General features: G+C 42.4%; 2 protein-coding genes across 2 annotated transcripts in view; one reads left to right on the forward strand and one right to left on the reverse strand.

The window, feature by feature from the left end:
• The window catches only part of LOC108442899 (serotransferrin-2-like), a 144,007-nt gene that overhangs the window by 51,138 nt on the left and 78,461 nt on the right, over positions 1 to 14,408 (forward strand). The gene's annotated exons all lie outside the window — the stretch shown is intronic.
• LOC108442900 (serotransferrin-1-like) overlaps positions 1 to 14,408 on the reverse strand; it is a 52,569-nt gene that overhangs the window by 18,267 nt on the left and 19,894 nt on the right. The window contains exons 5-10 of the mRNA XM_037530948.1: positions 14,199 to 14,384; positions 13,012 to 13,141; positions 9,818 to 9,873; positions 9,374 to 9,537; positions 8,126 to 8,276; positions 5,844 to 6,010 (exon numbers count right to left, since the gene is read on the reverse strand). Coding sequence (XP_037386845.1) covers positions 5,844 to 6,010; positions 8,126 to 8,276; positions 9,374 to 9,537; positions 9,818 to 9,873; positions 13,012 to 13,141; positions 14,199 to 14,384 — 854 coding nt within the window. The remainder of the gene's footprint in view (positions 1 to 5,843; positions 6,011 to 8,125; positions 8,277 to 9,373; positions 9,538 to 9,817; positions 9,874 to 13,011; positions 13,142 to 14,198; positions 14,385 to 14,408) is intronic.

A 14,408-nucleotide genomic window follows, 5' to 3' on the forward strand; every position in this document is an offset into this window, starting at 1 on the left:
AATTATTGAGTTCAGGTGTTTCAGCCACACCCATTGCTAACAGTTGGATCAAATTAAGCTCATAATTTTGCAGTCTCCATAGACAAACACTGGCGGTAGAGGCTCAGTGATTTTAAACATGGCTTTGTCATAGGATGCCCCAGACAACTGTTTTTATGACGTGGAAGCACCTTGGAGCAACAACAGCTCAGCCACGAAGCGGTAGGTCACACAAACTCACATAGTGGAGCCGCTGAGTACTGAAGCACATAGTCAGTGTGTCCCATTTCAGGGGCTGCGTCCTTCAGAGGCTGCATTTGAAGGCCGACTGTGTCCCATTTCAAAGGCTCCTTCATACGCGGCCGACAAATGTGCCATTCTTTTCTACAGCGACAAAGGATCCAATGGGTGGATCCTTCGCCAGCCAACATATCCCAAGGTTCATTGCATGCCGGCAAGGATTTGAAAACATGACAGCACCCACAGAGAAGCGAACGGTGGCTGAAGAGGCACTTTTAAATATTAGCTTTGAGGTTAAACTGAGGCGAATGGCTTTTTTTACAAATATAAAAACAATAACAACAAAAAAAAACTCTCTAATCAGTAGCCGGTGGGGGAGCATCTCCAGCGCTAATAAATTAAAAAATAAATGATCAAAATCAAAGTTTTTGGCTTCATCTTCAAAGAACTTTAAAATGACTTGACAAGAGCGGTGTTTTGTGGCGTAAGGTAAGGGTGGGAACAGCGGTGCTGTGATGCAAACGGAACCCGCCGTAGGGCAGACTGTCTCCTTTCGGTTCAGCCTTCACGGGTCTAACCGGCTTTTTAAGGACACATCTATGTAGATCGGGCCCTCCAACACCGAGTGTCTGTCCTCTGTTCAATCTCTCACTAAAGACTTCCAAATGGTCTCCGGAAGCAACATCAGCAAAAGAACTGCACATTAGGAGCCTCACAAATTGGATCTCCATGGCTGAGCAGCAACACAAAAGCCTAAGACCAAAATGCGCAATGCCAAGCGTCGGCTGGAGTGGTGTAAAGCGCAGCCGCTGGACTCTGGAGCAGTGGAAACGTATTCTGTGGAGTGACAAATCAGCTTCTCTATCTGTCAGTCTAATGGACGAGTCTGTGTTTTTTGCGAATGCCAGGAGAACATTCCCTGCCTGGCTGCACTGTGACAGCTTTGGTGGAGGAGGGATGATGCTATTGGGTTTCTCAGGGGTTGGTATAGAACCCTTAGTTCCAGTGAATTGGGATCTTAATGCTCCAGCACCAAGACATTTTGGGGAAGTTTGGGGAAGAACCTTTTCTGTTCCAGCATGATTGAGCCCCAGTGACCAAAGCAGCTCCATAAAGTCATGACTGAGCGAGTTTGGTGTGGAAGAGCTTAACTGGCCCTCTCGTAGAGCCCTGACCTCAACCCCATCCAACACTTTTGGGAACCTCTCGTCAAACAACAGTGTCCTTCTTAATGAGTGGGCAAGAATTCCCACGGACACTCTCTTAAATCATGTAGAAAGCTTCCCAGAAGAGTGGAAGCTGTTAGAGCTGCAAAAGGGGACCAGCTCCATATTAACGCCTATGGATTTAGAATGGGATTCATAAAAGCTCCTTTAGGTTACTGTGTGTGTTGGTGTCCCAATACCTTTGTGTATATACTGTTAGGATACAGGGTAACAGGCTGACCTGCTTAGCAGTAGCGCTAACCTATTCAACTTGGCACTGGACTTGCCTCGTATGGAATCCAGCCTGCATCATTAAACACGCATACGTACCTGTAAAAAGTAATTAAGGTGTTAGACAATATGATAAACGACTATATGATAAACGACTAATTCTCGACAGAATCTTACCACTGAACAGCGTACATCATATACTGTGTACTGTGGCACTGCAGAAAGGAGATGTTCATGCAAGAAAAAGAATCTCACAACAAACAATGTTCACTACGGCAAAGATGTTAACTTATACACCGATCAGCCATAACATTATGCATCTCTGCAGACTTTTACCCTGTTCTTCAGTGGTCAGGACTCCCACGGACCCTCACAGCGCAGGTACTATTTGGGTAGTAGGTCAGTGTCAGCACTGCAGTAACACTGTTGGTGTGTTAAGTGTGTGTTGCGCTGGTCTGAGTGGATCAGACACAGCAGTGCTGCTGGAGTTTTAAACACCTGTGTCACTGCTGGACTGAGAATAGTATATCCAGCCAACAGCGTCCTGTGGGCAGCGTCCTGTGGGCAGTGATGAAGGACTAGAGGAAGACCAACACAAACTGTGCAGCAGCAGATGAGCTGTCGTCTCTGACTTTACATCTACAAGGTGGACTGACAAGGTAGGAGTGTCTAATAGAGTGGACAGTGAGTGGACACGGTGTTTAAAACCTCCAGCAGCACTTCTGTGTCTGATCCACTCAGACCAGCACAACACACCCTAACACACCACAGTGTTACTGCAGTGTTGAGAATGACCCACCACCCAAATAGTACCTGCTCTATGAGGGTCCATGGGGGTCCTCAACAAAGCATCGGGGAAAGAGGTGGTCAGAATGTTATGCCTGATCGGTGTATGCTTTTTAAAAATGTTAAAATCAGCTGACTACACATCAAAATGGTATTTCACTTTACATTGTAGTGCACTTATTGGTCATGTACTAGTGCCTGCTGACTGTGTCCTGACCTGAAGACTAAAAATGATCATAATAAAGCTGCTTATGCAGCAACATGAAGGAACATGTCTAACTGAGGTGACACAGCTTGAGCTCACTGCTATGTTATTTCACTACGTTATTAGGTTTTCATAAGACCTATGACGTGTTTCAGTGAAGCTGTTTCTCCTCTCCCATTATTTGTTAGCCTTTTATGGGATGAGGCAACATTTAATAGTATATAGCACCACCTGCTGCTTGTCTTGGGCAATTCTTACACATGCACATTTCAACAGTGGACATCAGTCAGTCATTCAGTCAGTCAGTGACTCAACAATAGACATCAACTCCTGTATGCTGGCCAAAAAATCCAGTTAGTCAACTTTTTCTTCATGTTTTTTCATCTTTTAACACTCTAAGGAAGGACTATACTGATCCAGTACACTTTTGGACTGGTCATATTTACAGTTTATCAAAAGGTGAGAAATCTAATGTGGGACAATATTAAAATGAAGAAAAATGAGGAAAAGTCTCTCTTATGGGGGATCTCTTTGCTCTTATGGTCTGGGACCACTCATGTGCAAAATCATGACTCAAAACTTGAAGTCAGCACTACCAGAGAACTTATAGAGAGGAGAATTTCCCTCTGCAATGTCTAGCATTTGAGCAAAATCATAGTTTATAAATGCTGAAATATTTTAAAAAAATAATTTTTCATGTAAAAGAATAGAATCATTTCCTGAACAGCATAAAACATTTTAACAACACTGTTATATTTAAGAGCTTTTAAACTCCAGTTATAGGAGTTTATTTTATTTTAGTTAAATCCATCCTCCTGCTTTCTAAAATTAAAGGAAAGTTCTGGTTCAGTGATTAGAAACTATTTGAACTTTCTGTTTTTTGCCATTGAGCTCCACTCACTTCCATTCATTGAGGACTCACTTGTGGGCGCCCTCTTCTGTTCATCAGTCCTGTTTTTGATATAACGGGGGAAATAGTAAGTAGTGAGTAAATCTGGAGAGGTGGAGGTTTGCACTGGAGAGGAGAGGAATGAAAGTCAGTAGAGACAAGACGGAATACATGTGTGTGAATGAGAGGGAGGCAGGTGGAAAGGTGAAGATGCAAGGAGTCGAGGTCATAAAGGTGGATGACTTCAAATATCTTGGGTCAACCATCCAGAGCAATGGACAGTGCAGAAAAGAGGTGAAGAAGAGGGTGCAGGCAGGATGGAGTGGGTGGAGACGGGTGTCAGGGCTGATGTGTGACAGAAGGATAGCAGCAAGAGTGAAAGGGAAGGTTTACGAGACAGCAGTGCGTCCTGCTATGATGTTTGGTTTGGAGACTGTGGCTCTGTCTAAAAGACAGGAGGCTGAGCTGGAGGTGGCGGAGATGAAGATGCTGAGATTTTCGTTGGGAGTGACCAGGATGGACAAGATTAGAAATGAGCAGATCAGAGGGACGGTGAAGGTGGAGCAGTTTGGAGATAAAGCCAGAGAGGCCAGGTTGAGATGGTTTGGACATGTGTTGAGGAGGAATAGTGGAGATATTGGGCAAAGAATGTTGGAGATGGAGCCGCCGGGTAGAAGGAGAAGAGGTAGACCTCAGAGAAGGTTTATGGATGTAGTGAAGGTGGACATGGAGATGGTTGGTGTGAAAGTAGAGGAGGCAGTGGATAGGGCGAGATGGAGGCAGATGATCCGCTGTGGCGACCCCTAAAGGGAGCAGCCGAAAGAAGAAGGGGGAAATAGTAAGTGACGAGGCTCCTCATTAACTGGATGTGGCACTACCCTGAGGCAGAACGAACATAATTGGCTCAGAGAACAACTACTTAAAATAACTAGTAGGCAGGACTTATCTTTATAGTAATGTAAGTAGACTAGTAAAAATCCTGGCTATTAAACATCAGTGAGTTGCCACCGATCATTGCTGTGGTCAAGCTCTATCACAACTGCTTAAACTTTAAGCTTTTTGAGGTAATTCATGGCTTCAGCTTATATTCAACATCTTTTGCAACAAACTAGTAATAAACATAATGGTAATAATATGCTTTCAGTGTGGCATGAATTATGAACATATCACAATTCACTGAAAATGCTTCAAAGACAAATCAAGTGTTGAAACTGAGATATTTTATTGTTTTTGACCTGGGTGACCTGCACATCTGTGAAGGTGCCATTAATGCTGAATGATATATACATGTTTTAGCAACATCTGCTGCCATCTAGATGACGTCTTTTTCAGGGAAGGCCTTGATTATTTCAGCAAGACGATGTCAAACCACGTTCTGCATGTATTACAGCAGCACTGGTGTTAAACTGACCTGCCTGCAGTCCAGACCGAGAACATTTAGCGCATTATGAAATGAAAAATACGACAATTGAGCTCCTGAAACTGACGATCAGCTGAAATCCTGAATCAAACAAGAACAGAAAACATTTCACTGTCAGAGCTACAGCAGCGTCTCCTCAGTTCCCAAACACTGACAGAGCTGTTAATGAAGAGGTGATGAAACGCAGCGGTAAACAGACCCCGTCCCAACTTTTTTGGAAGGCATCAAATTCAAAATGGGTATTTTTCAAAATTCAGTAAAACGTCTCAGTTTCAACATCTGATTTGTTATCTTTGAACTATTTTCAATTAAATATAGGATTTAAATGATTTGCATTTTTTTTTATTTACATTTTGCACAGCATCAAACTTTTTTGGAAATGGGGTATATATGTATATAATATTCATTACAATGTCAGCTCTGCTTAACCAATCACATTCGTCCCTGGCTGGTAGCCAGTTACATTCGTTCTACCTCGAAAGCAGCACTGCCTTCAGAACCAAGTTGAGTAGTGATTTTGCAGACGAGCTCTGGGACCCTACAACTCCCACTGAATTTGAGGATTATTTTACCCCTGCCTCTTTGTACAACATAATTATCCTGCAAAACTGACTGATAAAAGGTTCCCTGAGACTTCCTGCTGATGGCACACAGTTAAATACTGAACTTTCTGACTGACAAGTAACAAAAATTTTAATTATAAATGATAAAAACTGCAAAACAACAAAACAATCAGTAGAAAAATGATATGAGTATCTGGTCTATTCTATATAAAGGTAAATGTATTGAATTTATTTGAGATCCGGGCTGGAAAACTCGATGGGTTCCATTAAACTTCAAATAAAGGAAATCAGTTATCATACGTCTGCAGCTACTTTGTGGTCTTACCATGATTTTACTGATGCACTCGTCCACGCTCTGTCCATTCTGGCACTCGACCCTGACGTTGCCGCTCTCGTCCATGCTGTTGACTGACCACAAGTCGCACTTTGCCGTCTCAGCGTGGCCCACAGCGCACCACTTTATATACTGAGAAGTGCTGTCGGTGCTCATGCCTGAGGAACAAGAGCAAACCTGAAACAATGCTGATCATTTGCTGAACAGAAACCCTTCACGCTGTCCAAAATCGGAGAAATAGGTGCTTAAAGCTTTTAATCTTTACATACAAAGCGACTCCTGCCTGTACATACAGAGTAGGTGTGTTAACATTTAGGGGAATTCCATTGATTATGAATAATTCAGTGGTGGAGATGTAAACAATCATTCAGAGTGAAGGTTTACTCAAGCTTCATTAAGTTAAATCAGTTTAATTAACTCTCTATCCAGTTAAATCAGTTTAATCAATATTTCATTAAGATAAATCAGTTTGATCAAACCTTAAGATAATCTAGTTGAATAAAATCCTTGATTACATTAAATCAATTTAATCACTGCGTCATTAATTTCAATGAGTTTAATCAACCCTTCATTAAGTTAATTCGGTAAAATTCATCCTACTTTTTAAGTCAGTCTTTCCTATGTGCTTATATTTTGAATGTAAAGCTCCATTTACACTGTTAGAAATTAAGGTTCTGTGCAGATACATGTTCCGTTCATCAAGGTACAAGCAGTGTAAATATTCCCTCAAAGGTTCTGCAGTGGTTTTAAGGTCTAATTGTGAACCTTAAATCAGTTTCTCCAGGTGAAAAGTTTGTATTTGTACCTTTTCATAATGAATGACATTGAATGAAGTTGAAGAACATGGGGATGAGACGGTCTTGAAAAACATGCAGATGGTGTTGAGGAATGAGGGGATGGGAAAGGAATGGTGTTGTAGAATGTGGGGATGGGAAAGGAATGGTGTTGTAGAATGTGAGGATGGGAAAGGGATGGTGTTGTAGAATGTGGGGATGGGAAAGGAATGGTTTTGAGGTATGTGGGGATGGGATAGGGATTGTGTTGTAGAATGTAGGGATGGGAAAGGAATGGTGTTGTAGAATGTGGGGATGGGAAAGGGATGGTGTTGTAGAATGTGGGGATGGGAAAGGAATGGTTTTGTAGAATGTAGGGATGGGAAAGGAATGGTGTTGTAGAATGTAGGGATGGGAAAGGAATGGTGTTGTAGAATGTGGGGATGGGAAAGGGATGGTGTTGTAGAATGTGGGGATGGGAAAGGAATGGTGTTGTAGAATGTGGGGATGGGAAAGGAATAGTGTTGTAGAATGTGGGGATGGGAAAGGGATGGTTTTGTAGAATGTAGGGATGGGAAAGGAATGGTGTTGTAGAATGTGGGGATGGGAAAGGGATGGTGTTGAGGAATGTGGGGATGGGAAAGGGATGGTGTTGTAGAATGTAAGGATGGGAAAGGAATGGTGTTGTAAAATGTGGGCATGGGTGGGGTCATGCTGGAAATGTCAGGGAAGGTTAAGAATTTGATCCCCATGCAACCTTGTACTGGTAACTGGTACTGGTGCTCTTATTTGTGGTCATGATGTTTGTTTGTATGAAGTAATGGCAACCCAAGAACTGTAAGGAAGGTAGGCTGACCATATCTCTAATGATAACACAGAGATAAATGAATTAGTTTGTGTGGTCAGTAACATCATGCAAAGATAGATGTTACCTGATAGTGCAGAGAAGCAGTCCAGTTACCAGCAAAGATACGTGTGACGTCAACAATCTCATCATTTCTCAGAGCATCTTCTACAAGCTTCATTTTAAGTAACGTAAAACTGGTGCTGTACTAGTGGGAGACCAGAATGTGGAGAAAGTAGGTGCGCTTTCAAAACATAGCAGACAATGACATGCAGTTTTTAACCTTTGGCTAGTTTTACTGCAGTTACTGAGCAGTTACAGAACCGTAAAGCTGAGCTTACAGGAAACCATCTTTTTAGATGATTTTAAAGTGAAATGATACCATATTTTTTTACTTTTTATTTATGCATAAATGTACTGTAGACACTGCCATCTGTACTGATCCTCTTTCCGTCAGGTGAGGTAAACAGGGACTAAAAATATCATCATGACATAATTGATTATATTTGTTGCCAGTGATTTTTGTTTATGATCAATGTAAATAGCATCGATAAGTTGTTGCGGCCTTTATGTGGAATAGAAAGCATATGTTGTATAAGCTTTGTGTATAATGTTGCTACTTTTGGATGTATGTTTGTATTTTCTCTCTGGATCACCTTTCTGCAGGGAGCGGATGCTGGCCGTGTACTGTGCTCTGAGATACAGGAAAGCATCCATGATCTTCGGAAGCTGCACCAGCCGTTTTGTAGAGTCTCTGAACATGAGATTTTTAGCTGTGTAACCCTCAGAAGAGAAGGCGCCAGCTTTCTGCGGAATAAAGGCTCAATCAGCATCAAAGTCACTTTTATCTATTGCCTTATATTAGTCATTTCAAGCGATGCAAATATTTTCAAATTTCTTACAATAACTTACTCCTCGAGTGCTCTACTGCTTTAATACAGCAGTTAAATAAATACAGTAAGAAATTAATAAACTGGCCGTGAACGCGGCTTTAATATGTTTTAATGTTCGGTTCCTTCCTCCTAATTATAGCTCCTTAACGAGCAGCTTGTTGCTACGTCAGAGTAACAAGCTCCGCCCACTTGATGCTCAGCCGGCAGTTCGGTCTCCAGCTCGTAACACTAAATTCCCAAACTGTCGTCTCCACTGAGCAGCTTTTCAGTCGGCAGCTATGACAGAAGAACAGCTGAACAACCTGGAATCAGCCAGAAATGAACCCAACACCATTCGCCAAAAGTGTCTGATCTTCAGAGTCGGACCAAATCAGACTGAGCCGTAAAACTGACCCAATATCAGGTTCAGCTCAGTTTGGTCAGTTTGTCCAGATCAGTATTAATGTTGTTTTGTTCCAGCCGGTCTGTAAAGCTTCTTACAGCCCGTTTAGTTTGGCGAATGGTGTTGGGTTCATTTCTGTCTGATTCCAGGTTGTTCAGCTGTTCTTCTGTCACAGCTGCCGATTGAAAAGCTGCTCAGTGGTGACGACAGTTTGGGAATTTAGCGTCGTCTCGTCTTCAGAGTCTGACCAAATCGGCTGTCGGTCAGATGTGATCTTAACAGTGTCCGTTTTCTATTTGTGGCAAAGTAAGAAGTAAAAATGTTCAAATGGCTCGAGCGTCTCCTACAGCTGTCAAAGTCGTTGCTTAGCAACAGCGTCTCAGCGGAGTGATAGTGTTTGTGAAACAAATGTGATGTTATGGTGAAATAACAGCACAGTTAGAATGTCTCGCAACCAACCGGAACTCACTGTAGTATATTAAATAACATCACACACTCATCGCTGTACACATCTAGGTGGCAGAATGCTTAAATACATTTCTACATCTTCACTGTAGTTTATGATAATAGATTAATTCTTCGATATGCAGGCATGTACAGTTAGTCATACCATGTACTCAGTGACATACCTTGAATGAAGAATTGCTTTCAGTGAGGCATGGGGGTAGTATGAAACCCCTTCGAGTAACTACAGCACGGGCGGGGATTTGGGCCAGGTGGCAGGTTTTATACTCATCAATACTCTTCCTGGTGTCGTCTTTACAGAGCAGCTCATACTGATCCTTCTCAGCAGCTGAAAGCATACAAGTTAGAAAATTGAGGAAACTGTCATGCCACTACTTCACTTTTATCTGCTCGCCCGACAGACCGCACGCCCGACAGACCGCCCACCCGACAGACCACCCACCCACCCAACAGACCACCTGCCCACCAGCCAGACTGCCCACCCACCAGACTGACAAACAGACAGACCCTAACAGGACCATGCAATTGCTTAGTATTGCAGATTGACTACAGAACCTATAATCTGCTTTATCTGGCAATCAGAACGTCTTTAAAAGCTGTTTGCTCACCTGGGACAGTCAGGTGCTGCACAAAAGCGATGTCTCCAGCACCGTCCTTTAGGCACCTGAAAGATCAGGTAAAATTCATGTCAATGCAACGTCAACCAGGCCTAGGCTGGCGTATTATCCTGGCATCCTTTTCTTGAAAGGTAGCACATCCTGTACAGAGAACACCACAGCAATTACTGTTTATTTGTTGAATGTAACATATTGAGGGGGAAAAAAAACATAAAATGTGGCCTGTGCAAACCCGGTGTGGTCTTCTGCTGCTGTAGCCCATTTTCTTCAAGGTTCGACGTGTTGTGCGTTCAGAGATGGTATTCTGCGTTCCTTGGTTGTAACAAGTGGTTATTAGAGTTCCTGTTGCTATCATCTGGAACCAGTCTGCCCATTCTCCTCTCACATCAACAAGGCATTTTCGTCCACACAACTGACCGCTCACTGGATGTTTCCTCTTTTTCGGACCGTTCTCTGTGAACCCTAGAGATGGTTGTGCGTGAAAATCCCAGTAGATCAGCTGTTTCTGAAATACTCAGACCAGCCCGTCTGGCACCAACAACCACGCCACGTTCAAAGCCCCTTAAATCCCCTTTCTTCCCTGTTCTTATGCTCGGTCTGCACTTCAGCAAGTTGTTTTGACCACCTCTACACGCCTAAATGCAGTGAGCTGCGGCCGTGTGATTGGCTGATTAGCCTTTTGTGTCAACAAGCAATTTAACTCCTGTAACTAATAAAGTAACAGGTGAGTGTATATTGATAATTCATATGTTGATTGAATATTTTAAGGAGCCATCAAGGAGAATCAGGTCAGGTTTCATGAGGGATACAACCTGCTTCACCAGCTTTAGCCATTCCTCTCTGGTGGGATGGGAAGACCATCGTGGCTGCTGAAGGACCTGCTTTCCTCCCAGAGAATAATTGTGCATTGTGTATTAAAATATTATATCTCCAAAATGGTAACTTTACAGGGGAAGGAAAAAACATCTACTTTTGATGCAAGTCAATGGGACCAGACTTTTTTCCATGTAATTCTGGGTCATTTCTGCTGGTCCATTCATCATGGCATTTACGCACAATATGACGATCATGGTCATATATAGGACCATATATAGGACCATGATGTTGAAAACTGAAAAACAACAGAAATGGAGATATGAGGTTTTGTTACAACAGCAGAGATATGTAGAACCAAGAGGCTCGGGCTCTGGCCTATGAGTGAAAACTCACTGGCAGGTCTGCTCTAACATCCCCTGCCCAAGTTCCTTGGCCACCGGTAATACGAGAGCGAGTGGCTTTCGAATAGGAGCCAAAGAAGGAGCTAGCAGTTCTTACAGCAGATATTTGGGCCCTCTTTCACTTGGAGGAGCCTGCTCAGCTGTTTGCCAGCTGCTGTCACAGTCGAACCTTCAGACTCACTGGCTGCCACCGAACCACTGGACCTGCTGGATGCCGCCAGGTTTCCAGAGCCTCCAGCCACCACCTCGCCTCCAGACCTTTAGGTCCCTTCAGCTGCCTTGCATAGGACATGGCAGTTGCTTGCCTAGACATTTATTCATCTGTCCAGCTGCCCTTCCGGTTCCCTGCCAGCTTCCATATCAGTTCTCTGCTCCACCACCATTCCGGTTCCCTGTCTAGCCACCATTCCAGTGTTTTCCCTTGTATCTGTTCGGTCTCCAGCCTCAGGTTTTGTTTCTGTTCCCATCTATGTATCCGTTTGTATATGTCTTAGTCCGTGTCGCTGTCATGGTTCCAGTCCCACTCTCTTTGGTTATCCAGTCCCTTGTCAGTCCCTCAATCAGTTTAATCTTCAGTCCCTGTCCAGTGTCCCATCTTCCATCCAGAGCAGTGTATCTCCTGTCCAGTGCAGTGTCCAGTCCCCTGGTCATGTCCCTATGTGTGTTCCTGGTCCCATCTCCTACCTGGCTGCTGCCTTAGGTGGCCTTTCATGTTTCATGTTTGCATTCCCAATTGGTCCCCTAATGTGTGCCTTTATCACATCCATATGCTTTTCTGCCATGTGCATCTGTTTTCTTTGGTCCTTGTCTGTTCCATTGGTAGTAGTTAGCTTAGCATGTTACACCTTAGAGAGGAGAGAGGAGAATTCCTGCTCTCTGCAATGTCTTCCGGTTTTCTCAGACACTAGGGGGTGCTACTGAACGAGCCCAAAATGAATGGGTTGATATGGAGCATTTGAGCAAAATCATAGTTTATAAATACTTAAACATTTTTAATGTAAAAGAACAGAATAATTTCCTGAACAGTGTAAACAATTTTAACACCGCTGTTACACTTAAGAGCTTTTAAACTCGAGTTATAGGAGTTTAAAACGGGGCCTTATGTGCTAGCCAATGAGCTGCTCCGCTCGCCCATCAATCATCATGCTCTAGTAGTAAAGCCCCGCCCCCTGCTGCCCAAAACCCATTTACTGTAGACATAAAGGAAATATATCTGTAATATTTCTTTGTTTTTTTAGTGAAACACCTCCTTCTACCTTCTAAAATTAAAGGAAAGTTCTGGTTCAGTGATTAGAAACTATTTTAACTGTGCGCTTTTAGCCATTGGGCTCCATTCACTCCCATTCATTGAGGACTCGCTCGCCGGTGCCCTCTGTTCAGCAGTCCTGTTTTTGATATAACGGGGGAAATAGGAAGTGGCGAGGCTCCTCATAAACCAGCTCCCTCCAGTACTTCTGTACCTCAATGCTACATTTGGTGTCTGAAGTGGGATAGCACCCCCCCTGGCTTGGAGAGGAATGGCACGTCAGTGAAACCTAAATTATTTTATTTATAGTTAGGAATTTATAGTTATATTTTTTATAGGAAGACATAATGAAACGTATGTTTGCTAACTGTTACAATTAAGAAGTTTTTACATGGCACTATTCCATAAAACTTTTAAAAGAGATCAAATTTGACCTCTTAGTTTATAAACCAATTCAGTTTATAAACACATTCCGATTAAATAACTTTACTACTCTCTCCTCCTCCATAAACTAGCCAAAACTGACCTTGTAACAATCAGTCATCAGTACTGTTGATAGCAACGTGCAGAATTGAAGTATTTTTGGCTTTTCGTGGACAAAAAGTACAAAAATGTGACTTTGGTTAAAAAATACAGCTATGCTTTTGGTATCACTCCTAATTTTCACATATATAGAGTAGTAGAAGTAAGAACACTACATTATTGTGATAGTGAGTTCTTACTGGAAAGCTCCATCATCATCATAGTACGGCTCCTCGTGTGAGCGTGAGCAGTCACCTTTGCACAGCTGACACAGTCTAGTGCTCTTAGTGGCTCCGGGGACACAGCTGGCTGAGAAAAACTCCATCACCGCTGCAAAACAGTTGGTGCACATCATGTAACCAGTGGTTTATCTTTAAGCCCTGGACCAAAACAGACAAGTAATCCATCAAAAGTTTAAGATTGATTTTTATTATTAGTATGAAAATGCTAAATTGAAAGGTCCTACAATACAGTAACCACTTTGACAGTCGCTGTTTGAAAGATGCCAAATTAAATCACAAGAGCTGTAATTTAAGTTAGAATCTACATTATTCACCACTGTCTTTACAGGTTTTAAGTGGGGAATGTTATCATAATGACATAGAGCTTGTGAACTTTCAGCATTCAAAAAATCAACAGCCACAATTTCTTTATTACTCAACCGATTTTTACCAAATTTCTTTTGGTGATTTCTCCATTATATAATCCTATCTCACTTTCTGAGAGTAATGTTCTTGAAATAGTGTAAATGTGGACAGTATCTTTCTTAAACTGCTGCTCTGTAATGGTACTGAAAGCAGTCCAGCAGCGATATTGACCGCCCTAAAATGGCAGTGCCGTTGACATGCCTGGGTGGACACAACGCGGCATCTACATATGTATATCTATGGGTGTGATGGTTAGGTGTCCACATACTTTTGGCCACATAGTCTATTTTTCCCAAATCATTCAACTCTAAAACAGAGGACATTTTTTTCCCAACATGAAAGCCTGGTTCCTGTTCTAGCTAAATTTGGTATGTTTAGATGTACCTCTTCATGGGAACAACACCTAAAAACAACTCTCATTAAATTTTGCACCAGCAAGCAAAGAAACCTTAAAGATTAAAAAAATGTGTCTTTTATCTTTTGGGATAAATTTGTTAGTGTAGAAATGTGTGTATCACAATCAGCTCATTCTAAGAAACGTTACAGACTATTTGTTGAAAGAAGGTAAAACGTCAGAGCAGTAAGATAATTTCACTGGAAGAAATGACCACATTCTCGCAACAACGTAGCTATATAAAATATCTCATGACTGTAACTATAATCATTTTTTTCAGTGTGCTAATTCAGAGAAAGCAGATTTGATAGTAATCCACAGAAACACTCCTGTTCAGGGTACTCACCCTGTTCTAAAGGTTTATCCTCAATGCCGGCCCATTTGATCTGATTTCTGGACAGGAGAATGCCAATGGGAACTATCCAACCTGCGGATTTGCCCAGCCCAGTGTGGCACGACCTCTTCCCACGGAGTTCACTGAATTTAAAACGTGAGCTTTTCTTCACCACGGCAACAGCATAGGGACAGGAGTCTGTGTATGAAACATAACACATAG

Source organism: Pygocentrus nattereri, chromosome 19 (assembly GCF_015220715.1).
Source record: "Pygocentrus nattereri isolate fPygNat1 chromosome 19, fPygNat1.pri, whole genome shotgun sequence".
NCBI lineage: Eukaryota > Metazoa > Chordata > Actinopteri > Characiformes > Serrasalmidae > Pygocentrus > Pygocentrus nattereri.